Here is a 26,062-nt window from a genome sequence, read left to right as displayed (position 1 = left end):
TGTAATACTCCTTTTAGAGCAGCTCTCTGTAAAAAATACTGTTTCCGTTGCAGCTAGTCAAAAACATTTAAAAGATGGAGAAGCAAAATGAAATTCCAGACCCAGGTTTTCCCGTTCACCATGACTTGATTGAAAAAATGAAATGACGTGAATTTGTCACATACCCATCTCTGCCACACCACTCCAAATAGGGCTGTGGCCTTGTGAGTAGGACACCCGAGTTCTTGCATACCTTCAGTCATTTTGTTGCTGTCGTAATAACATTTGTTATGTGGTCTGCTCACTTTTTCTTTAACATGGTCAATTCATGTAAGATTATGTTACGTTGTCATTTATCTTCAGTTTTCTTATTTTCTAGGAACTTCCTGTAGAAAAGCCCCCCAAAACAAAACAAACCTTAATTGACTAAATAAAGATAATGCATGCTCAACTTAGGATAAGCACTACGGCAAACGATACGAAATCTACCAAGCTTGCAAGACCAGCTGAAGCTGACTCAAAATTCCTAGCACACAGCTGATTGCCGGCTGGCTCTTGTGGCCCTGGTTAGAGTCAGGCGTCTGCTGCTTCGCTGGTGCCCAACACGGCTGGGCTTCCGGGTGACTGAGATGCACGAGAGCGTTCGTGGCACGACGGGCCAGATGAACTGGCTCGTTGTCACGGGACTGATAACTCAGATGTGAGTGTGGCCCTGGGTTTTGGCACATAGCGGAGGAAGGAATGATTTGAACTTAACCTTGCAAAGCAAGTTCTCTGTTTTATCAGTAGTTTGTTGTAGATTTCAGGGATGACAAATTCTAATGCACTCGTTTTAAGATGTTTTGGTCACACACCAGCTCTTGATGCCTTTCTTTTAAATCAGTAATAGACAGAGAGAGGCCTTTTGCTTCTCTTAGCCTGTTTTTTTTTTTTTTTTCCTTCTTTTAATCACAAGCAGGTTGCCAGCATGATGGAGAGGAAACCAGATTGGATATGGACTCCTTTTTTATGCCTCTTCCATTGTCATGTTTATATATCCAAATGGACATCCTCTCAAATAATGATCTGGCACTAATTTATAACTGTTATATTACTGGAGACTATGTAGCAATATATCAATGCCCAGGATGTGTCACAGGCCTGTGTAGATATATGTACACACATAAGCATAACTGATTGAATTTACGTACCAGGTTTTACACTTCAGTCTCTAATAGAGATTTTTTAAAACTGTTACAGATTGGCCTCTTCCTGAGTATATATCATTTCTCCATGGATTATATGCTTCCCCTCTAGTTAATGACTGAGTTGGTGGAAAATGGCTAGGTTTTATTCATGTTTTTTTGTTCTCAACTTCAAAAGTAATCTACCTCTTAAAATTTGTAGTTTAATACTTGTTTGGTGAATTTGTGCCACTTTAACCCTTTCACTATCATTCCCATTTTGTTACATTTCTGTTCTGGGGACTTTTATGTTGAAATATTGTATAAAGCATTTGTAGCAGTTTAAAAATAAAATATTTAAAATTATTTAAATTGTTTTGGACGCTTCAATTGTATTATATGTGATTTACATTTTACATTTTTGTTTGAGTTGTTAATCTGGAGAGTGTTCTTGTATTGAAGTTTGCTGTTAGTTATTTTATTGTTTCTTGTTGGAGAGTTATGACATAAAAGACTATTCTAATGAAAACATTAAAATTTTCAATTTGACGTACAAAAGGGGTTGTCCATTGATTTTAACCACTGTAGCCTTTTTTAAGAGAGAAAGAGGTTAATTGTAGATAGAGAAGAGTGCTGTTTGCTATCTATCCCCTTCAGCATGAAATCATTTGAGCTTGTCAGATGTACAAAAGTTTTTTATGCTGTTGCTAGCAAGCACTTAATAACTAAGGGGGAATTCAAGTGATAACGTTTTATATAATTGTAACCAATAAAAACTTTCTGAAAACTTGTGAAAGGACTGCATTTTGTACGTCATTGGGAGCAGTTAGGGGCAGAACATGTCGGGACGCCTGGGAAAGGTGGTCAGAGCCAGCACGCTTCGGTGTGCAATGTGGAGTCCACCCAGACGACCTCAGGTCCCTTGTTTCTGTTTGGCACTAACTGAATATTTGCTCATTCAAATTGCTTCTCTACCATTTAGAGGGTAGACCTGCCGTCAGTCGCCAGTGGTGCTGAGAAGTACCAAGAGTGAAATAAAGAGCTTCATATGTGAGGTCTCCGCTTCCTCTGTGCTTGCTAACAATTCACTCTACTTTGGGGATTTTTATTAAGGATCCCCAAAGAATGACACAAAGAAGTTGGAACATCTCTGTTAAGTGTATGTGGGGTTGCTGTTTGTCTTGAGATTAAAAATGGTTGAATGTCAAACAGTTTCATAGTCCTGCGTTGATGGCACCTGTCATTCTCATAATTTCTTTGTATCTGTGTGTGTCATTCCTTCTTTGGGAAAGGCAGTAAAGCTGAAGGTCTATGACCGCTCGTGGCCATGTCCTCATTTCTGACCTATAGTCAGTCCCATGTTAAAATGCCCAGCAGGCAGGAGGCGGCGGCGGCGGCGAGAGGTCAGTGGAGTTAGGAAATGGCTTTCAGTATTCGTTGTTGTTGCAAATGCTCTCCTAAGCTGAGTACTGAGCACCCGGCATAGTTGGGCCTTGTGAGGGGAACAGCTCTGGGAAGGAGACGGAGAGGTGGGACTCCATCCTGGCCCGTCTGCTCACCGTCACCCTCCCCCACTCCACGCCGGCCATGCTCAGGTGGCCGGCGAACAAGTGCCGTCATCTGGCCTGGGTCCCGCTGCCGGTGGCTTATCCTTGGGCAAGTCACTTTGCTTTCTGGGTGTTAGCTCCCAGTCTGCCAGAAATGGGAATGGACTAGATGGCCTCTGTTTCCCTTCTAGCAGGTCTCTTACTGGGCATGGATGCCAACACTTTCTCCCAGGACCGAAGGAGCCAGGGCAAGGCCTGTCTTGCACTCAGGTATTTCCTCGATGGCGGAGTCCCCAAGAAGTCGCTGAACTCCCATCCTGGCAGGAACACGCCGCCCCATTTTGGTTGCTTTTACGCTTTATGGAGTTAAACATTTAAAAATAACTAAAAAGTGAATAAGCCGGATGTCCCTGCTGCTGTTGTGAAGCATCTGTCCCAATGTTTCTGATTACGAATTCCTTGCTAGAATGGCTATTTTAATTGGGTGGTTACAAGTACTTCCTAGCAAGATGTCTTACAGAATCGCATTAGTTGATGGAGCACCTGCTGTATACCACATGTGTTCTAGGTGCTTAGATGACCTGGGTGGACAAAAATCCCGACCCTTAGGGGATTTAAATGTGCGTGGTGGCTTTTTCCCGCTTTTTAGACTTCATATTCAGTGCCTCCTACTTGGTCACAGTGCCTCCAAAGGCTCGGTGGTCAAGAAGGTGCTTCTAGCTTAGGAGTTGAGTGTGGATATCCAGGTGACTGCTGACTTTTAGTGCTTACGTTCAAGTGACGTCTAAAATGACAGCTCATTTAATGCATTTGACGGTTTATGTGGGTTTTGATTTGCTGTTGAACCTCACTTTGGATAGATTGACTTATACCCGTAAAAAAGTTCATGAAGGGCAGTTTACCTTGAAAGTGAATAATCCAGGTGGGTAAGGAGAAGGTTCCCTCGGATATAAAGACCACAGTTAAGGTTCTCTAGAGACCAGGCTGATAGTTAAAAAGGTTTGCCATTCCTGTCGTGTTAGGCCCAATAGCCCGAGGTCTTGCCTCGGGGGCACCAATCCTGCTGCTGTCACTTCCGGGACCGAGCTCTCAACCAGTGGGCGTGGCCAAGCACTGTTGAACATCCTGAAGAGCGTTGAGAGTGGACAAGCCACTGAGGGACTGGGGGGAGGTGACAGAGCTGGAGCTGACTTGTCAGTGACGACGCCATGTTGGATGCCAGGCATTGGCTGGCAAAAGATGAGAACCACGCCCTGCCCGCTAGCTCAGTGGTTCTCAGACGTAATGCAGCCAGGAGGCGCGGCTGCCGGCTCCGAGGCCCTACAACCAGCCCTTCAAATTAGGCTAGCTGGGGATGGGGCCTGTGTAGCCTGCAGTTTAAATTTCACAGGTAATTTCAGTGCACCCTGAAGAAGGAAAAATAATGTGGATAGCTCTTAGTTGCTGAAGTACTTGTGCGTTCTGATTTGAGCCTCACATTTAATCCTTAAGCATCACCCTGCGAAGCAGGTGCTATCTTTGTGCCCATTTGTGTGAAGGCTATCCAGTGCGTCTGCGTCTGCGGGGTGGGGGATGAAGGGCTATTCTGAAGCCAGCCTTGAGCCCTGGGCTGTAGGAAGGCCTTAGTGTACTTGGTGGAAGGAAGAGGCGATAGGCCTCAAGAGGAAAAGGAACAGCCAGCCTGTGCAGTTTCCCAGCGTGTTTACGCCAAGGCCGGAGCCCCCGTTGGGCCCCTCCCTCCTGGTGCCTTGACCGTCTCCTGGGAGCTTGCCTACAAGATGCAGAGTCTTAAATGCACAGCACTCTGGGATTTCAGAAAAAATAAAAAGCTAGATCCAGTTGGCTGGGAATGATGACATCCATGTTATGCTTAAAATTTTTTCCAAACAAATTGAAACATCAGTGTCAAAAAAGTTGGAAAAAAATTTGAGGTTTGAGTGGGTGCGGTGTGGAGGGGAAAATGGAAGACTGCTCGTTGGTTGATGGGTTTAGGCTCTGTGCCCCAGTCTTCCGTTTGGGGACCTCCCGGGCCACCGCCCCAGCCTGCTCCTTGCCTCCAGCCGCACTGGTGACCTTGAGCCCTTTTCCCACCCCACCCTTGTGCTGCTTCCTCTCCAAGTGGTGTTGGCTACGATCTCTCTCTCGGGAGAATTCAACGTGGCGTTCTAGTGCTTTCTGTGTGCGAGGTACTGTGCTAAGCATTTTCCATTTTCCAAACTTGACTTTTTTTTTTTTTGTCAAACATTTTGAATTATTTTTAATTATACAAGCAATGCACTGATATGTTCATGTTGTAAAAAATTCATACAATACATATAAGATTAAAGCCTCCCCCCCAAGTGAAGAATTTTAAGTAGCTCTGGTCCTTACCTGTCAGACTGTATTTCTGCCAGGGACTAGTTCAGGGAGAGTGGGTGAACCTGGCAGGGGTTTAAGCATGGAGCCCTTGTCACATAGGGAAGAATGGGGAGGCCGGGGGTGCTTGTAAAATAGAATGTGGGTCTCAAACTGAACTTTCTTATGTGGCCCCTGACCCATCTGACCAAACTTGACTCTTGACAGCACAATGAGGTTGGTGTCATTTACAGATGGAGAAACGGACTCGGCGGGGAGCTCAGAGGCCTTCAACTGGAAAGCTGGGATTTGAACTGCCTCCAAGCTATACCATCCTGTCTGTCATTTTTATAGTTTTTTGGTTTTTTTTAAGGCTTCATTTCTTTGCACTGTCAAAGCCTCTCTCTCAAGGCTTTTCCTGCAGTAGTGAACAAGCAGAGGCGTCGCTTGGTGGGTAAGGAAGTCTTCCTGGGGCAGCAAGTCTGTTGATGTGCACGGAGCTGCTCCTTGGAAGACGTGTCTGGCCTCACTCTTAACTGTGGAGTATGCTTCTGCCCGGCCATTTGAGTCCAACTGATTAGTCAGCAAAAATCTGTTGCATGGAAATCAAGCTCCTTATAATAATATCCTGTGGTGTTTGAAAATTGTTCTAAAGAAGAGGCCAGGGGGGTCACAGGAAGTGTCTTCCAGTGTCACTTGAGAATTTGGACCTGCTTGGCATTAGCCTCCCGGCCCCCACCCCCCAAAAAAAGTTGATCTGGGCTTGCCCTCTCTCACCTTAGCAAATATTGGGTTATATGTAAAACAGAGGGTTCAGCTTTTGCCAATTAGTAAGTTATTTTTATAGGGTTAGAGCCAGGAGGGTGTGTGTAGGTTTTATTTGCTCACTAGATTAAGAAGGAAGAATCGGAGAACCCATCATGACTGCATATAATGACGTGCAGTTGCGGAAATTACATTCTGTTGGGAGACATTAAAAGGGGCTTGGAAACGCTTTTAGGAGAATTAACTTGCCGAACTGTTGGGGTAGTAGGATTTGTCCGTGCTTCTGTATTCGGCCTCACTTGTACCTGCTGGATACCTTTTCACCTGTCTCTCCTAGAAAGTGACCCCCAGTTCAGGCGGATGTTCCAAAAAAAAAAACTTTACAGAAGATGTTAGGGACTAAACGTGCCGCCTCCATGTGTAGCTTACAAACCAGAGCACCGAGGCAGGCAACCCACGGTTTTGAACATTCCTTGACGGTGCTACCTGAGTTACTCAGCGAGTGGGGAGAGAACTGGGGTGTCATTTCAGTAACAGCGAAACTACAGAGGGATTTTAAAGGTTTCTATTCTGAGTCAGAAAGTATTTGAGAATACTCCCAGAGCAAGGTTCAGACAGGATCCTACTCTAGTCTGGAATTCTGCTCAGATAACCTCTGACTCTTAGCATTCAGTGTAACTTTTAAATAGGAATTCTTAAAAGACCTGAAATGTGTGTCACAGGTAAGTTCCTAACGAAAGGGGATTTAGGCCTTATGATACAGTTGTGGCGATTTCAGTTTTTTTAACTTCAAAATAGGATTTCAATTGAACAGAATTGCATTTGTTTTAGTATTTAATTGCCAAAACTATAATATTTTAATATTCTTCTTGGAATGAAGTTATTCAAAACTCACATGGATTCAATTTTCCTTGTGGTCACATTCTCTTCTCGCTTTTTATAATCACATCCAATCTTTGCCAGCCCAGCTTGAGTTCAGGGACATTTTCAGATGGCTTCCATTTCCAAGCTATTATTGGATTTGTGAAATCAGGACCGTTCTGCAGTAGTGATTCAGCCATTCAGAAGACCTCTTTAATGGTCAGGCTGGATCAGGAAGGTGTCGGGCTGTAGATCCGATGGATTCAGCCCTGTGTCCTGGGACTCGCAGAGGACTGTGGAGGTAGCTGGACACTGCCGAGGGTGCTCCTGGCTGTTCCTACGCTTGGCTTTTCATCGGCTGCAGCTCTCCTGCTGCTGGAGGGGGATAGCGTTCTCATTTACAGGGAAACCGAGTCTGGAGAAGGCTTCCCTTGCATTATGTCGCACAGCTGTATGGGAGAGCCCCAGACCTGGCTGTCGGGTGTCAGAGCCGTGTTCTTGGAGGCAGAGGGAAATCGCCTAATGCACTGTGTCCCCCCCAATGTCTCAGGCTGACGTTGTCACCCAGAGAGGGGGCTTTGTTGCACAGAGGCTGTGGAGCTTCGTCCAGGTGGAGCTTCAGTTCAGAGTGGCCGCCATGATCACAGAATGGAATTCAGAGTTCAGAATTTCCTGAAGGCTCCTTGCTTTCCGTGAAAGACGGTGCGGTTCAGGGCAGCCGTGATCTGGTTTGCAGGTTTCGCTGTGATTGCGTCACAGGCGGTGGAATGTAGGTGAGGGCATTGGCCCGGGCCCCAGAGCTGCTGATCTGCTGTCACCTCCTCCAGGAAGCCTTTGCTGACCATCCAGCCTGAAATAACTGCCATTGTCCCTCTTGACTCCGCTCTGCTGTTCTTGGAGGAACTTAACTCTTCCGTGTTCACCACTGTTGACTGAATGCCTCCTCTTAGAGTGGAAATTCTACCTGGGCAGACTCTGTTTTGCTCACTGGGGCCTTTCTAGCCTGTACAGCAGTGCTTGGCATGCCGTAGCTGCTCAGGAACTATTTCCAGTTGAACACAATATTTGAATCCTGGCTTCCTCACTTACTGGTTCTGTAACCTTGGGAGAGTTCCTTCACCTCTCTGAGCCCCCGTTTTCCTTTCTGTAACGACCCGCCTGACCATGAAGCGCGGTTGTGAAGACGACAGCTAAGCCCGTGAGGGCCGCCGATGCTGCCTGCTGAAGTAAGTGCATCATAAATGTCAGCTGCCGTCATTGTTATTTCTGAAAGATACCCTCTGGAATCTCAAATTGAATCCGGTGGAAAGCTGTGGCTTCTGCTCCAAGCTGACTTGCCACGTATGTGGTTTCATGACAGCACAGGTTACAGACGCTGGAACATGCCCCCATCTCTTGCCTCTGCCCAGAGAGGGTCCTCAGGTGACGCCTGGTGTCCCCCTCAGTGACCCCACGGGCTTTTGCTGTGTCTCAGCTGGGCCGGAGCGGCTCCCTTTCTGTACCAGATGCTCCCACCCACCCAGCAGATCTAAACAGAAGGAGCTGTGAAACGGGAAGTCATTTTTCAAGTCCAGATGAGAAAAAGAGATGATTAGTTTTATTCTATTGACCTGCCACATAACTTTATTTTTCTTGGTTTTCAGTTTCCGAGCCAAGTGTACCTTTTAGAAGGTAGGTTCAGAAGAAAACATTCCATGGGCTCTAGGAGACCATGAAAAGTTCACCAGGGAACCCCGATTCATTGAAATAATGTAAGATGATCCCTGATATTTTAAAGTGCTCGCTAGCCACTGGTATCAGGGCTTTCCCTATATTACCCCATTTAATCATTTAAAAAAAAAAAGGCTGTGAAATAAATACTTGTATGTCTTCCCGTTTTACAGATGGAAAAAAAGGCCCAGAGAAGTTAAGCAATGTGCCCGAGGTCACAGTTGGTTAAGAGCGGAGCCAGGAAACAGCCCAGGGAGCCTGGCCCCATGTGTCAGTGTGAGTCAGTTCTGCCCGTCGTCCGCGGGTCTGGGAGGGAAGGCCTGGCCATGCTGGGCAGGCCCTGTAAGAAGCAGGGACTCTGCTTGTTGGTGAGCGACTGCCGAGTGTGGACAAGAAGCAGCGGCCCCAACGTGCGGGCGGCGAACCCATGCCGTGCCCCTTCCTGATCCTGGTCCGTTTGTCTGTTCTGGGGAGGCCAGACTGCGAGGTTTCAGCCAGGCCTGGCATGAGGACCTGTGCCTGCGTCCTATGGGCCCTGCTCCATCATGGCAACGTTTTTTTTCTCTTTTCATGGACGTCTTTCCAAGCACGGTTGGCAAGTAGGTTTCCGTGTGTGCACAGGGAGCAGCTGCCTTGAGTGCCGCTCGGCTGGATTCCGAGGCAGGGTCACGCTCAGGGTCAGAGGGCCGGCTGCCTGGTGTCTGCCTTGGGCGCAGGAGGGGTGTGGGATGGACTTGCAACACAGGTGTTTGCTGTCTGAGGTCTAAGGTATCTGCTGTTATACTTAACCTGATTTTAAAAACTGCACCAGACACAATTTTACCTTCCCTTGAAGGCTCAAGTAACCAATTAATACTCAGTTGTGGACAAGTGGTGCCCTGGGTGGCGATTCAGGCAGGCGGGACCCAGACACTGGAGGCGTGACTTAGAAACGCTTTCAGAAGGATGTGCTCCACCCATTATATCTTGTGTGCACTTCCTGGCTGCCTTCAGATCCACTTCTCTTAGCCGTCTGGGCTAGGAAGCTAGATCGTGGACCTGGCAGTGGTCTCCGTGAATAACCAGGTAGGCAGGACCCGAGAACACCGTGGGCCTGCCTTGCAAGCAGAGCATGCTCACGGCGCGGATTTGCTGGCGTGGTTCGCCTACTCATTAGAAATGGGCCTTGGCTGTCAGTTCTTTGATGGTGAGTGACGTGGCTGGACAGATGACCTCTAGATAGGCGAGTGTTCAAGCGTAAAACACATAGGCTGCTGTTTTTGAAGCTCCTACAACCCACATGAGTTGCGTAAACAACTTGGGGAGAGAATGACACAGGAGTTAGGGCAAGGTGCATAGTCTTCCTCAGTGAAGGCTTGTTGCCAGGCGAAGCACCTTCATTCGGAAACAGAATGGTGGTGTTCTCTTTACCATATGCCTCTGTCCTTTCATCAAGCTTAGAACCAATATTTTATTTGGTGCCAAGTGCTAACAAGTGGATGAATCTGAAAGGAAGGACCTGGGATTCATTCTGTCCCATTACTTGTAGCAGCTGATAAACCTGCCTGTTGGTTTTTTCCCCCTAATTTAGGATATTACTCCAGAATTTTTTAGAGTTTCTCTCATAACCAATGCATAGGTTTATTGGTGTTTTACACCCGTCGTCTTCCTTCATATGTAGGTGCCGTTGAGTTTGACGAGTTGAGTTTGGTGAAAACAAGCTTGTGTTAACTTTGCCTTCCTGTAGGAAGCCATTTTGACGCACCTCAATAAATTGGTGGCAGATCTATCATTGTTGAAGTATATGCTCTGTTTACTTCATCACTGTGGCTAATGATATGTTTCTATCCCTGAAAACCATATAAATTGTAGATACAGGACAGTAACCGCAGGTGTTTTATTCAGGTGATGTCGTGAGCTGTGTGGGGCAGGAGCCTGAGGGTTGGGGAAGGGATTTCAGGGGTCCAGCCCATCTGGCCTCCATCATTTCCGTGTGAGGCGGGGCAGTTCCTGTCTGTTCCCAGGTGCGCAGAGGGGCCCTCGTTTGCCTTATCTCACCAGGATGGATGTTTGCTTAGTGGACCACCTGCATCAGAAACCACCTAGGAGGCTTATTAAAAACTCCAGACCTACAAAACTGTCATCTCTGGGGCATGAGGCTTTGAAATCTTTATTTTTGTCAGCTTCTCAAGTGACTCTTACCCAGACTTCAGAGTTCTGCACTGGGTTTTAGAAAAAAAGTGACATGGTATCACCTCATCTCATCACTTCATTTGCCCCCGGTTTTCATTTTAAATGATTTTCCTTGGCTTATTGACAAACCCTGTGATACATTTACAGCATTTTCTAACTCTCAGAACACTTCACTTACATGTCTTTTTATCCTAATACCCACCCAGCTGGCAATAGAAATTTGGGACTCCTCAGAGTACACAGGGTGTTATAACCATGAGACGAGTCTACAAGGCTGTGAATTTAATAGATAAAGAGAAGCCCAAGAATTGAGCCGGGGTAAGGGTGGGGCTCCCATGTTGAGAGGTGGGTGAGATTTGGAAGATCCTGGGAGTGCTTTGGGCCAAGGGTGTGGAAGGGGATTGCTGTGACATTGGACAGAGGTGGCGGTGGTGGGTTCCGACTGGGGCCTTCATATGCAGTGGGGGTGAGGTGCTATCCTGGATGTGAGCAGACACTCTGCTTTGCGTTTCCACGTAGCTTTTCTCTCTACCATCATAGAACATTTTGGGGCCTGCACAGCAGGTGGGAATGGCCCCCTGACTTACCCCAGGAGATACCTCGACCACCTTCTCCCCAGCGTTCCTGCCATTTCTCCAGGTGGTCGGCTGTTTGCATCTGGAAAACGACATCTGCAGCAAGCCAGCCGTGAGCCCACGGGAAAGCCAGGACCCGCCCTCTCAGGCTTCTTGTGAAACGTGGACAACCCCGTGTTCAGTCTGTTTTTCAGTCAGAGAGGCCTGGGGAAGAGACAGGATGACGTCTCACCCCAGCTGCGTTCCAACTTGCAAACTCGCGAGTCCTCTGTGTAAAACTTACTCAGACTCAGGCACAAAAAGGGCAGGGAAGACTCGGGGCGAGGGTAGTGTCCCCTTCTGTCCCCAAGGAGTGGCTTTCTGGTACAGAAGTGTCCTCTGCTAGAAATTCTGTCTTTTTTCCCCTGGGGGTAAAGTTATTCATTCTTCGCACCCCGCACCCCAAAGTAAAGCAAAAGACAACATGGTAAAGTGAAGCCAATCCTAAAAGTATTCCGTGTGTTCGACAGAACCCAACCCGGGGTGTAAACAGGAATTCTACATGTTTGTGCGTGTGTTCCCACAAACACGGCGTTCCTGTGATCCGTTTCCTTCCTTGTTCTGCGCTCTCGTAGCCTCTGCTTTTTCTCCTTAATGCCAATCACACTTTGTAATCTTGTATTTACTTGTGTGTTACGCAGGTAATGGATGACCTCCCCCTTGTAGCATGCATGTCCCATGAGGGCTGAGGCCATGTGTGTCTGCTGTCCTGCTGCGTCCGCAGCACCTAGCACAGGGAAGGGTGTACGAGTATAATAGGTGTCGATCGCTCGGTGTGGGTGATAGCCATGGGAACGCCTGGTCTTGCTTAGTGTGTGGACAACAGGGCTTGCACACCTCAGTAGGCCCTGAGGACATCTCTCCATGTCGCCACGTGACAGCACATGTATGAGGACGTGTGTGGAGTTGGAAATCTGACTCCCCAAGAGAATGAATCAAATCAGGACACATATGGCTGACTTGAGGAAATTTCTGTCCAGAAGGGTTAAATTAAATTAAGAAAACAACAAATGTGCTTAAAGTGTGCCCCCTGAAGCTCAGCACAGAGCAAAGCCATGGCAGAATTCTTGTGCCCATAGAAAGCGTGTCTGCCTGGCTGTCCACGGTGTCCCAGGACCTGGCACAGAGCAGGCAGTCAATAAATAGTTACCAGATAAGTGGGGGTGCTACGTTTGGGGTAAATGACAGCCTGTGCCCTCCTCCCGTCGGCACATTAAAGGCTCAGAAATCCTGCAGGGACACGCCTGTTTGGCTTTGCGCCCGCGCTCGGGAGGCAAATGGCTAGGGGTCCCATCCTGGCTCCCGCTCTTTGTGTTCTTGGGCATGCTGCCGAAACTCTGCGTTCGTTCTTTCTGTGTAAAATGTGTATGCATCTCATAAAGGTCTCGCTGCTGCATGGCAATCACTGGGCACAGCATGTAGGGAGCCCAGTAATGTTAGCTGCTGTGAGGCAGATGGCCACGAGGACGACACATGCGGCATCTGGGAAAACCTGTTCCACTGAACCTCGGTGGGGGACTCGCTGTGAACGTGGAAGAAGCATCAGAAGGGTTTTCATTCCACGTCAGCCACCGCCCCGGTAGTGTCTGGCTGGGCGGGGTCAGTGAGCGGGTCCTGGTGTGGGCTGAACAGCCCCGAGTGGCCAGTCAGCCTGGGCCCAGGTCGCTGGGCATCTGCAGGCTGCCTGTCTGGTAAATAGGTTGGTCTGACCCAGCCCTAGCCACCCTGCAGCCCAGGTGAGGTCAGCCAGGACACAGGGTGAGGGCTTGGGGAGCAGGGGTGGGAACACACTTATCCAGGGCCCACAGCCCACAGCGCCCCTGCCCTTTGGGCAGCGTCATCACCCCACGAATACCCTGTTCAGGCACATAGCAAGCATGCCTTCCCCACGGCAGTGCCAGCCCTGCGTCTGGACACCCAGCCAGCCAGGCACACTAAGGCCTCGGCAATGCCTCGGGCAGCAAAGGAGACCCCTGAGCTCCCAAGAGGCTCCTCCGTCGAGGCTGCTGCCTGACTGTTAGCATCCTTGAACGGGCACCAGAGATCAAGTTTGAGAAATCCTGTCACCAGCGCAGATGCCACTCAGGGTTTACAAGACTCTTAGTCCCAGTGACTCCAAACGTGGGAGTTGTCCCTGCATTAATTTAATCATCTTTTGAACTTCTTTGGCCCAAGTCATCTTTAAAAGAGGGAGTGGTCCTAATAACGTAGCCTTAGCGTGCTTACAGACTTCTACCATTTGAAAGAGTGTTTCCACCTGAACCTCCTGGGAGGCCCTTCAGTGCCTTTCTGCCCCAGGCTGGAGACCTGCTCTCTGTGCATTCATGACTTGTCACACTTGTTCGTGGGTTTTTTGTTTTTTTTTTTGTTTTGTTTTTGGCTTCCCTTCCGTTCTTAGACGTTTTGTTTAAAGAAAGCAGACTGTCTCGGGATAGAGAGGAGAAGGGACGGCATTTGGGCACTAGAGCTAGGACGTCACAGGAGTTGAAGAGCAGTAAGAGGCATGCGGAAGGGAGCGGAGCTGGCTCCTCCCGCCTGAACTGGGCACAGCCCAGCTGTGACTCTTTCCTGCAGGTGTGACGTCTTCCAGACACGAGCCACCGCGCTGAGCGGAGCAGGGAGGGTGGCCTGGCAGAGGCCCGTGGAGTCGATTCAAAGAATTGTCAAAGTGGGGACCAGGTCCTATGGTTTGGGCGGTCCCTTGGCCGTGGGAGAAACCTCCCTCCCGGAAGCCACTTCCTTGGACGATTTGGTCCGTGAGCACCTTTAGGGGTTGAATACATCCAGAGCCTGTCATTTGTTTGTTCAGGGAACATTCTCTTCGTGCCAGGCCCGGTGGCTGGCAGGTGGCTGGGTAAGAAGTGAGTAGGCTCAGGCTGTTCTGTCCGGGGCTCAGTCCAGTGGGGGAGGCAGGAAGGTAGGGGCAGTGACAGAGTGCCAGGTGTCCTCGTCGAAGGGGCACCTGCCTCCCAGGATTGCTTTTCCCAAGTCCGGTGGGGCTTCACTCTGCCCTTCCCCCGCATCATTAGTGTCACCAAATAAGCAGTGAGCCCAGTCGTGTCCCCTCACTTGTTCCCAAGAACAATTTGCTGTGTGACCTTGAACAAGTGACCTCCTTACTCTGGCTCAGTTTGCTCGTCTGAGTGAAGGGCTGCTTGGCATGGCCTCTGGGGTCCCTTGTCCGTCTCCTGTCCTGGAAGGGTGGCAGGTGGCCACAGCAGGGATGTCCCCGCTGGCAGCTTCCTTTGGCTGAGGTCCTGGCAGGCCAGGCCAGCCTTTCTGTTGACTGGCTTGCGTTATGAGCTGTCATATGCTGGTATTTGGAGTTCAAGCCAAACAGGTTTGGGGAACTAGTGGCCTCTGGAGACCTCAGAACCTGGCATACAAGCCCCACGGGGCAGGGACCTGAGTGGTGTTTTGGATGCATGGAGGCCAAGCCGGGAGCCAGACCAGGCACAGGGCCTCCCTCAGAGCTCTGAGACGGAAGGAAACCCGTGTGCTAAGAGGAATATATCAGCTGTGGGGCCAGACCCGTGACTCCTGGCTGCCTGTCTCCTTCCTGCCTCTCCCTTCTATTCACACCTGACTAAACGAGTTACCTGACCTTTCTGTGCTACTGTCCCCTCAGCCATAAAAAGGGTACAATAACCCATCTCACATGGTTAAAGGGACAATTAAAAGAGAAAACCGCCCAAGTACTGCTAGCAGGGCCCGCGATGCCAACCTCTCAGGTGTTAGCGGCGGCAACCCCTCCCCGCCCTCAGCACCCACTGGCCCCACCGTCTCCACTTTAGGGCTCTCAGGGACCGTCCAGGCCGGTGGTTTCAAACCTCGGTCCCCGTCCCCCAAGGAGCACTTGCATTTTCCTCCCCTGAGCTCTCACCTCACATTGGAGACTTTCTCTGCAAAACATCACGGCTCTAGGTGTCCCCCTGCCCCAGGCATCAGAACCGGGCCCCTCTCCCACACTGCCACCCAGCACGGTGCCTTGGCTCTGCTGAAAGTGTCCCCAAGCGCCACACTCCCCAACTTCAGTGTACATGTGCCTCTCCAGGGATCTTGTTAAAATGCAGATTCTGACCCAGGAGGTTGGGCGGGGGCTGAGCGGCTGCCTTTCTAATGAGCCCCCCAGGACTGCCGATGCTGCTGGTCCAAATGGATGGATTGAGACCAGTGGCTCTCAACCTCGGCTGTTAAAATTCTCAGTGCCCGGGCTGCACCCAGAACTGCTGTATCAGCCTGTGGGCTGAGGAGCGGGCACTAGGATGGCTTTCATCCTCCCTCCCCCCAGATGACTCCAGTGTGTGTTGGCGTTTGGGACCCCCATGTCAGGGTCCTCTGAGCCGACACGATTCCAGCCCAAAGCCGACTCCTGGCTTCGTGAGGGGATGGGCATCTGCTCTTTGGGCAAAGGCTCAACCCCATCTGGCTTTTTGGGATATTGAGAAGAGCGCTTCTGTCCCCGTCATTCCAGGGGCCGTGCGGGACGGGCCCCAGGCTTTGGTGTCTGATGATCCTGGATTGAGACCTTGGCTGCACCCCACTGGCCGAGAGCATAGACCTTGGGCTTCCTCAGCATAGCCCCTGCCTCAGGGCTGCCAGGAGGGCGTGAGCAGCTCCCAGAAGCACCCCAAGGGCTCCTGATGAAGCCCGTGCCCCATGATCAAGTCATTACCTTTTTCCCCTTGCTTGACATCCTCATTTTATAGGCAAGGGTACCATGGCTCAGAAAGGTGGAGGCATTTTCCAGGCCACACAACAAATCAGCCAGGGACCTGGGGCTGAAACCCCAGGCTCCCGCATCCCAGCGCTGTGCCAACTTCTCTCACTCCCCTGACTCCCAGCCTGGGGGCCTCATTTGAGTGGCAGGGCTGCCCTGGAGCAGAAGGGGCTGCAGATGGGGGAAGGCGGGGCCAACCTTTTCTGGAAGTGGCGGGCGGCTGGTGCCAAGACGCGGCCACTGGTCCCTGCAGCTGCCACCTGTGGGCTTTCACCCAGCCTCTGGGGAGTTTCAGCATCGTCTCAGCTTGTCTCACCTGGGCACCTTTGCTTTGGTCTTGCCTTCGGCAAAAGGGCAGAACGTCAGACGCTGACTTAAATGCATTGCACTCCGGGGATTCTTGGAGAGTTGTGTAAGACTCCTGGGTGGCTGTGTGGCCCAGCCAGCTTTGGGGATTGTGTTCCAGGAGGTCCCTCCTGACACATGCAGGAGGAAGCCGTGGGAGCGGGGCGTGGCAGGCAGGCAGGGGTCTCAATTCAATGCCCGCACAGCCTGGCAGGGAACATGGAAGAGCACGTGGGTCTGGTGGGGACCCGAGAGCCCTGGAGAACGCCTCCTGGAGCTGGCAGCTCCATCGTCCCAAACTGTTCCCCTCTCGGCTCACCTGGACCGAAAACTTGACTGAGCTGTCTGGACGCTGACCCCAGTTCCTCTCCTCTCTTGAACTCACTTCTTTCAAGGTTTGTCTCCGCCTTGTCTGGGAAGCTGGTGTTACTAAGGTTACCAGCAGCCTGCAGGCTGCTTAACGCCATGGTCAGTGGGTTCTCAGTCTTGTCTTCCGTTGGCAGCTTTGGATACTGTTAATCCTCCCTCTTCCATGACATTCTTGCCACCTTTGACAGCACTCTCCAGCTTTCTCCGCGTCCCGTCCTCAGTCGCTGGACCCCTTCTCTCTGTCTTCACTCCCCTGGGAGCTCACTCAGTCCACCCAAATGTTGACCAATCCCACATTTCATCAGCGTTGCGTTTTAACCACCTGCTTGATTTCTCCCTTGGGTGTCGAACAAATATTTCTAATTTGATCCTTCTAAAACTGATTCCCCCCATGAAGCCAAGTCCTTGCACTGCCATCTTCCCCAGCTTGGTTAAATGGAAATCACTGGACTCTAGAGTCAGTCTAGACTCCAGGCTCTTTCTCATGCCCCTGCCCCAGCCCCAGCCCCAGCCCCCACATCCAGTTCACCAGCAAATCCTGTCAGCACTGCTTCCAAAAACGTATCTGAATCCAGCCACTTCTCACGACTCCACCACCTCAGCTGGCTCCGAGGTCCAAGCTGCCATCATTTCTCGCCTGGATGACGGCAGTCACTTCCCAGCTGGTCTTCTCAGTCCCATTCTTTTCATCCTACAGCCTGTGCCCAATACAGTAGCCATGTCAGGTCATGTCACTCTGCTGCCCAGGACAACTTGGCTCCCACCTCTCTCAGGGGCCTAGGAGACCCTCCTGTCTGCCCCATCTTACCGCTGACATTCCAGGCGAGTTTCACCTCAGGGCCTTTGCACGTGCTGTTTGCGCCAGGTATCCAAGCGGATCCCTCACCCACCTCCTTGGGGTCTTAGCTCACCTGTTTCTCTGAGGGCTCCCTTCTCCACCTTGCAGCCCCGCCCACCGCCACCACACACTTCCTTCCGAGTTCTCCTCTGCTTTGTTTCTCTCCATACCGACCACTGCGGTCAGATGTGCCACTTGCTCCTTTATTCACTTTCTGTTTCTACTAGGATGTCACCTGGTGAAGGCGGGGTCATGACCTTGTTGTTCTCTGCTGTCTCTCCAGTGCTCACGCTGCTCAGGGACACTGAGTGCTCATCTGGGGGCTGTGGAGGTGGGATGGGTAGGCTCAGCCTCCCCAGGTGGCGAGGAATGAGGGGCAGTCCTCATGCAGGTCACATGCCCTCACCTGCAGCCCTGTGCATATGCACCCCCCTCCCCCACCCCCACCCTCGCCCACCGCAAGTAGCAGCCTCTTGTGCAGACATAGCAGGGCAGCCAGGAATCTTGTCATCTTCATTGGCTTTGCATTTCTCTGTGGATGGCCTCTTTGCGTCATTACATTATCGGCTGGATGACTGGATAGGCTTTGCCCATTTTTATTTAGTTTTTGTTGTTCCTTTGTCTCCCTGGCCCTAGCATCCCCTGTCCCTGGCAAGGCCCTGGCAAGGTAATGGGAGGCTCAGGTGTGTGGCCGCCACTCTCCTCCCCGACCTGGCCTTCTGTCCTGTTTCTTCAGTGTAGTCCGTGTATCCAGATACGTCCTTTACCAGAAACCACTGGGAGCTGAACCAGACCACGGCCGCCTGGGACACAGGAGGCCCAAGTCTTGGCCTGGCCGTGGCCTCGACCTCCCTCTGAGACAGCGTTTTTCCTCTCTGGGCTACACTGAGTCACATGCAGACCATGCAAGGTGAAGCATTCTGCGTCTTATTCACGAAAGCTCCCTGGGCGAAGCACCTGGCAGGGAGTAGGCTCCCTCCTGCCTGCTGGGACAACCGTCTAGGTGCTGGGGACACGTCAGTGACAAGGAGACTCTGATGGAGCCAGTACACAAACAACCAAGTAGATACAGAGTATGTTGATGGTGGTGAATACAGTAAAGGAAGTACAGCAGCCCCCCTTATCCGTGGGGGACACGTTCCAAGACCCCCCCCTGCAGTGGATGCCCCAAAACCATGGATAGTACTTACATGTACTATGCTTTTTCCTATACATACATACCTATGATAAAGTTTAATTTATAAATTAGGCACAGTGAGAGATTAATGAGAATAACTGATAAAATAGAACAATTATAACAATATACTGTAATAGAAGTTCTGTGAATGTGGCTTCTCTCTTTCAAAATACCTTATTGTCCTATATACATAGAGCGTGAATGCGCGGGGCAAGGGGTGGTGATTCACATCCTGGGTGGGATATTCCATCACGCTACTCAGAATGGTGCACCTTTTAAAACGTATGAATTGCTTCTTTCTGGAAGTTTGCATTTAATATTTTCGGACCGTGGTTGACTGCGGGTAACTGAAACCATGGAAAGTGAAACCAGGGTGGCTAAAACTGGCTGGAGACAGAGCTTCAGGAGAGGGTGTTTGTGATTTCAAATGGGGGGTGTCGGGAGGCTCACTGAGAAAGAGGCACTTGGACAAGAACTTGGAGGAGGGTGGCGTGAGCCCCTCGATGACCTGGGGGAAGCACTTCAGGCAGGGAATGGCGGGTGCAAAGTTGCCGATTCAGGAACAGGCCAGAGGAAAGGGCTGAATGAAAGGATGGATGTGTTCTCCAGGGCTGGGACTAGATCGGCTCTGCCCTTCCGGTGCCTTCAGACCATCGAGGCTTCTGAGAACTGAGAAATCACCACCCAAAGGAGACCATGCTATGAGGCTGCCATGCATGAGCCCTCGCTAGGAGCGGGGCACCAACAGGTGTGTTAGATACATTCTCTCCCATAATTCTCTCCAACCCCTACAGATTGCGGGTGGGACTGGATAGCATCTGAGGCCTCGCTGTGCTTTAAAAGTCCATGAGTTTTCATTCCATTTAAGCAAAGTTTCCAGAAGGCTGAAGATTAGAGAGTGTTCTGTAAGTGGACGGACAACTCAGCAAAGTCTGTGTGGAGCAGACCTCCCCAGACCCCACTGTGATTTTAAAAAGTTGAGCCACATGGTGTGAAAGTCTTGTAGAAGTAATGCCAGACTCCCCTTGCTTTTTAAAAAACAGTTGATGCTGGTCTTGCTCCCCCCTTTCTTGATGACTTGGGTTTATTAGAATTATGAGTGTTACCCATCTCACCGGGCTTTAGGACGGATGTCCGAGGGGGCCTGGTCAGTCTGACTTATGCCCATGCACTCAGTGGGCGCAGGTTCCCTGGTGTCTAAGAAGCCTGGCAGTGGGAATATGGTGGAGTCTAGAACCACTCATTTCTTCATTCAGTAAGTTTGGAGGGTCTACTATTCACTGACTCAAAATTGGGTGCTGAGGATACAGTGACTAGCACACCCCACCAGGTTCCGCAGTCACAGAACCCTGGGTTCCAGGGCAGACCCGCATTCATCCTGCAGTCACAGGGTGGGGGGTTGGGGGTAGTAACCGGAAGCTGCACTTGGAGGGGTGTGGCCTGAGGGCGGCCCCGGAAGCGACTCCAGACGGTTCCCAGCTCTGGCCCCGCGTTGGATCACTGGGGAGTTTAAAAATACCGCAGCCCAGTGCCACCCTCAGAGAATCTGATGCCACGGGTGTGCCCTGTAGCCCAGGCCTCCCGCTGAAGGCCGCCGGGACGAGGCTCAGCGTGGATGTGCTGAGAGAAGCCCAGGGAAGCTGGGGTGACAGTAGCTGAAGGGAGTGTGACGGGGTCTGGCGGGGGGTTGGCGGGGAGGGGAGGTCAGCAGGACCGGACTATAGAAAACTTGGTCCCCTTTCGGGAGCCCAGGATTGACAGTTGCAGCAGGAGCGTGTCATGATCCGATTTACCTTTTGGGAAGAATAGGGTCACTCTCCTGTGGAACAGATGGGAGGAGAGCCAGCATGGGCGTGAGGAGGCTCGGGAGGAGGGGGCCTTGCAGGAAACCACACGGGGCTGCGAAGGCCGATGGAGCCGGCAGGGCGATGGCCGGGCTCCTGCTCTGATGCTCCCTGTGCTCGCACCGCTAAAAGCATCCCACAGGCAAAGTGCTCTGACATCCCCTGTCCCTCTGCTCTACCCAGCCCCACTCTGCGACGTCGGGCCAGCAAGGGTTACCTCCACTTTACAGATGAGGAAACGGAGGTTGGGAGGCCAGGCTCACACAGCCAGTAAGTGTGAGGATGGGAACTCGCACTCAGGTTTCTAAGGGCCGTGCTGCCTCCTGCAGTGTTGTGACTTCTTGGGATGTGTCACACGCCTAACATCCTTCATTTCTTCAGTCCGTCCCCCTAACTGCCACAGTTCAAATACCATGCTAATAGATATTAGAGTGCCGGTATGTGCTGTTAAGAGCTTTCTCTAAATTTAATGGTCACAATAATCCTATGAAATTGCTATTCCCATTTTGCAGATGGTGAAACTGGAGCTCAGAGAGGTCCATGACTTACAGAGGTCACACAGCTAGAGAGTGAGAACCAAGAATCATGAGGTCTTTGCAAGTTAACCACTACTGTGGTGGGAATGGAGAAATCATATCTATTTCCAAAGACGCTGTCCCTCAGTGCTTAACATCTTAGATCTGGGCAGCCACTGGGCTCTTAAGAGTTCTCTGACCAGAGAAAGGGTTTTATGATCAGGCAGGAGACTGTCCCGCTGGACATCACTGCCCCAGGCCCAACAGGAAACACTCAGGTGGTGACCTGGTACACCCTCCCCAAAATCATCCATGGAGCTGAAAGGCCTGAGCTTGGCTGTCTGAGACTCAGTTTCCTCATCTGTGAAATGGGTATAAAAGTGCTTGCTCCTCCCACTTCCTGGGCTGCTTGGAGACTCTAAAGAAAGTCCTTGAGAATCTCATGGGCCGTGTGCATGTCAGCTGGCATTGTCTTCTACTGGGCCAGGCAGCGGGCTGAGGGCTGGTGAGAGGGCCCTGCCTGTGTGGGCTGTGCCCTTGACCATCAATGCTCTACCCAGGTGGGTGCCTAGGGTTGGGGAGAAAGCAGGTACCCTAGTGGAAACAGCTGTGGTTGCTGTGGCGGAAAGAGGCTGAGGGTGGAACAGATGCAAAAGAAAGCAGAAAGACGCTCGACAGCTAGGAGGGCTGGGAGGCCAGTGGATGTTATCTTTGCTTGATTTGGGTTTTGAATGTTTAATAGATGTGGAGTGATGGTAACAGAGAGAGGAAGAACCTGGGAAGTGATGATGCAGGACCAGTCCGTCTCCAAAGCGGCTGCTCGCCCTCCTACATTTTGCCAGAGAGGGGACAGCGTAAGGGGACCTGTGACGTGCCAGGACTATCCCTTATTCCCCAGCAGGACACGTGTGTGCAAGTCACCCACGTTTTCAGGCAGCCTCACAGCTGACTGTCCCCTCCCACAGTCGGGTTGGCTAGGCGAGGGGCTGTGCCAATATTGGGCTGCCAGCCAGCCCGTGGTGCCCCGACAGGCCACCTCCTGGGCCTTAGAAGGCCATTTGGGGCACAGGCTTGCTGCTGAGCATTGGGTGTCCATTTTCTGCCTTGAATCTTGCTCAGGTAGGAGGTAGAAATTGCTGACCCCGGGCCGGGATCGCACAGCCTCACACAGGGGCAGCCCTGGACCGAGGCTGAGAGCCAGGCCCTCAGAGGGGATCTCCTTTGTGAAAATGGCAGGTCTCTTCATCTCATCTTAGGTCTTTCTCTGATACCTTCTTTAATCATTTGTCTGTTCATACATTCATTTATTTTAATAGGTACGTACTGAGAACTCCCTCGTTAACTTTGGCACTATTAACATTTAAAAAAATATATTTTATTGGGGAATCGGGGGAAGGGGAACAGACAAGTTGCTGTCCTTTTGTTCTTCAGACTAGTTGTGGAGGACGTTGCTTCACTGGCCCAAGTTGGCACCGTCATTGCGCTCTTCCCGGGCGAGGCAGATCCGTCACTGGCCACTGGATGGCCACTCACGGCAGCTCTTGGCAGCTCACGCTGGCTGCCTGCCACTCATGCCGGCTGCCAGCCACTCACGGCAGCCCATGGCAGCCCACTGCAGCTTCACTGCAGCCTATGCTGTCGCCAGCGACTCACAGCAGCCCAGCTCCAGGTCAAGCTGCTGTTCACCATCTCAGCTGTAGAGGGCGCAGTGTCACTGGACCTCATGTGGGACCTGAACCAGGGCCTCGCTGCTCAGAGCTGGCGTCCCAAGCCAACTCCTAACCAATGCGCCACTCGGCCGGCCCACTATTAACATTTTGAGCTGGATCATTCTTTGTTGTGGGGGCCGTCCTGTGCATTGTAGGATGTTCAGCAACATCCCCAGCCCCACCCACTAGATGTCAATAGCATCCTCTCTCCTCTCAGATGTGACAACCAAAAACGTCTCCAGACATTGCCAACACATGCCCTGGTTGGGAAACACTAATCCTGGAGACAGGTGTCATTCCCATCTCTTGCCCCCTTGGGCAGAGCTGGCTCCCAGCCAACACCTGGAGCAAATGAAGTTCCTGGAAGTGCCTGCCCACCTCACCTCCGTCCTCTCCTGACCGGAGGCCCCCGCTCACGTCCATTCTTCCATCTAGAAGGGATGACTTGGTACCCTGGACAAGTCACTGTGCCTCCGTTTCCCCATCTGTACATTAGGGACATACGGTATCCACCTTAGATCGTTGTAGGAGGGGTAAGATAGTTGATATACATATGTAAAATCCTTAGCACAGTTCCTGACATGTAGTAAGTGCCATTTGGGTCGTTCCTATTCAAAAAATACTTACTTTTGTTGTGCCAAGCTGGGGATGCAGCAATGACCAAGGCAAAGGCCCTGACCTTGGAGTCTCACGGCTCATGAGAGGGGCAGACACAGTGTAACAAGTGCTGTGACAGGGACGTACGAGGGGCACTGGGAGCCGGCAGGAGGGACACCTCATCCAGGAGTTAAAGATGGAAGGCTTCCTGGAGGAAGCAGTATCCCACCTGGGACCTGAGAGATGAGTATGAGTTAGCTGGATGAGGGAAGGAGAGGAATAATGGTCTAGATTACCTATCTTAGGGGAAAAAAAAATTAAAAGCTTTCCTGAACAAAAAAAAATCCAATTTTATGGCTGTAGTAGCACAGAGGGACAAACTGCGTCACAGGATCTGGGTTCATACCCTTTCTGATCCCCAACATGACAGTGGAGATAGAGGCACAGTGAGGCCAGGGTAAAGGTCAAGTGTAGAGTTAATGGCCTGGAGGGGACCCGGCCCTCCCTTCTCTCCCCAACACAGGCCATGGATGTAACTTGGTGCTAGAAACCTCCCCAGGTGCTTGGAGGGAACAGTGCCTGGGAGGCAGGTGGGGAAGCACTACACCTGGCGGTCCTCCAGATGGCCCTGCTCAGCACAGTGTCTCAGAACCCAGCTGGTGGACGCTGCCATGGCACCACCACCTTGGAGGAGGGGGAAGGTGGTGGGTGGGGCATAGTGGAGCTCCCACAGGTTCAAGCTCGAATCCCCTTGGCCTCAAGGGGCCCAGAGAGGTGGCGCCAGCACCATGGGCTCCCAGACACTGTCTTGGGCACAGGCTGGGCCCCTGGTGATGGTGTGTGTTGTTCCTCTCCCTGCACAGCTACAGTCTCCGCCTGGCATCCCGATGCCCTGCAACAGCCACCGCGTACATCACCAGGCAGTGTAGGAGTGTCAAGGTCACAGCTGCGGCTCAGCTCCAAGGATCCCTCTTCAAAGAGTAGAAGCTTCATCTGCTTTCTGACAGGTACGAGGAGGGTAAAGAAGCTTCTGCAATCATCTGGGTGGCTCTGGGGGTAGAGGGGGGTGGACGTGGGTCTTGCGGTGGCCTGGGAAGGAGAGAAGGGGTGGACATGATGGCTTGTGGAGCACCGCCTGTGTGCCATAGTGGCCCAGAGTGGACCCTCGACTACCTGGGTTCACATCCCAGCTCTGCCACTTACTGGCTGTGGGACCTCAAAAAGTTGCTCAATTTCTCTGAGCCTCAGTTTCCGTATCTATAAAACGGGGACAACAATAATACCTACTTCATAGGATTGTGAGCATAATAAGTGTCAAGTGTATGCAAAGCACTTAGAACAGTGCCTGGCATATAGTAAGCACTAAGTAAGTATTAGCGTTATAATAATATTAATAATTATTAGTGTTATAATAATAATAATAATAATACTCAACATTTAATTGAATCCTTCAGAGGCTTTAAGCTCAGGAAAGATTATGGAGTCCCTATTCCCAGATGCATTTGAAAGTAAAACCAATAATAACCTGTAAAATATAAAATTTGATTTATATTGAACCAGAAGTCTCTTTCTAGATTTTGCTGATGGTAAAACCTGAATCCATTCATAGAAGCCAGACTTTTCATCCTCCAGGGGCTGTGCTTTGTCAGTGACCTTGAGCAGTCTTGGGCTTCTCTGTTGGTGACACAGCCTGCCTTCTTTCATTATGTCCCCGAACCAGCCAGCATCTCAAGTATGATTGGAGGACCCTGTGCATGAAGACATTAGGGCACCAGTTAAAATACAGACCCCAGGGTCCTACTCCAATTTACTGAACAAGCACGCTGGTGCCTGGGGATCTGCATTAGCAGGTGGCCCCGTGGTTCTGGGACCCATTCGAGTTTGGGGTCCTTTGAGTTGAGAACACAGTTGTTTAAGGCAAGAATGGGTTGAATTCCGAAATTGGGGTTTTTTGTGTGGTACCTTCCTCTCTTCTACCTGCCCTCCCAATATGGTAGCTCACTCACTCCTCCCTTCCTTAGCAGTTGGAGTGTCTGGGTTTGGCCTTATTTCTCTGTGGGTTGGGAAGAGGCTTAAAAATAAAACCCACTTTCCCCAGAGAGTTTGTTGTCTGCAGCCAGAACTGAACCCACATCGAGCAAGGTTGCAATGGACACCAAGGTGGTGCAGAACTGGAAGGCTTTCCCATTTTACAGTTGGAAAAATCGGAGTCTGGAGAGGCTGTGTGGACTTCCATGTTGATGGGCATGAAGGGTGTGACTTCCAGCCCAGAGCAGGTGTCCTTTGCAGCCGGAGGGAGAGCCAAGTGCAACTGGACTGACTCCTACGGAGACTGGGGCATTTCTGTTGGCCACTGCTGTCTCCGCCGTGATGACACCTTGCTAATTCAGGTTCTACCCTGGGGTCACAGAACAACCCTAGATGGATTCATTCTTTTCCCTTAGTTTCAAACATGCAGCTTCCCAAGATTAGGGTTCCAGCATGACTGGCTTCTGGTGAGGACTCATGTGGTCTTTTTTAATTTTTTTTAAGATTTTATTGGGGAATTGGGGGATGGGAACAGTGCTGGGGAATTGGGGGAAGGGGAACAGATAAGTTGCTGTCCTTTTGTTCCTCAGTCTAGTTGTGGAGGACGTTGCTTCACTGGCCCAAGTTGGCACCATCATTGCACTCTTCCTGGGAGAGGCAGATCAGTCTCCGGCTTCTGGATGGCTGCTCACGGCGGCTGTTGGCCGTTCACGCTGGCTGCTGGCTACACATGGTAGCCCATGGCAACCCACTGCAGCAAGGGCTGCAGCCTAGC

At 51.0% G+C, this 26,062-nt stretch overlaps 1 protein-coding gene across 8 annotated transcripts in view; it reads left to right on the top strand.

Moving 5' to 3' along the window:
• The window catches only part of PRDM2 (PR/SET domain 2), a 109,847-nt gene that overhangs the window by 69,680 nt on the left and 14,105 nt on the right, over positions 1 to 26,062 (top strand). For 6 of the 8 annotated variants that reach the window (XM_019639764.1, XM_019639758.1, XM_019639761.1 and 3 more), the window contains one exon: positions 24,123 to 24,266. In XM_019639764.1, the coding sequence (XP_019495309.1) occupies positions 24,123 to 24,266 (144 nt within the window). Of the gene's footprint in view, positions 1 to 358; positions 1,932 to 19,203; positions 19,343 to 24,122; positions 24,267 to 26,062 lie in introns of those variants that run through there. The other 2 variants (XR_002123678.1, XM_019639759.1) reach the window with 2 other exon arrangements.

This window comes from Hipposideros armiger, unplaced genomic scaffold, assembly GCF_001890085.2.
Source record: "Hipposideros armiger isolate ML-2016 unplaced genomic scaffold, ASM189008v1 scaffold_46, whole genome shotgun sequence".
Classification (NCBI taxonomy): Eukaryota; Metazoa; Chordata; class Mammalia; order Chiroptera; family Hipposideridae; genus Hipposideros; species Hipposideros armiger.
The sequence above is the reverse complement of the archived record's forward strand: the minus strand, read 5'-3'. Positions and strand labels throughout refer to the sequence as shown.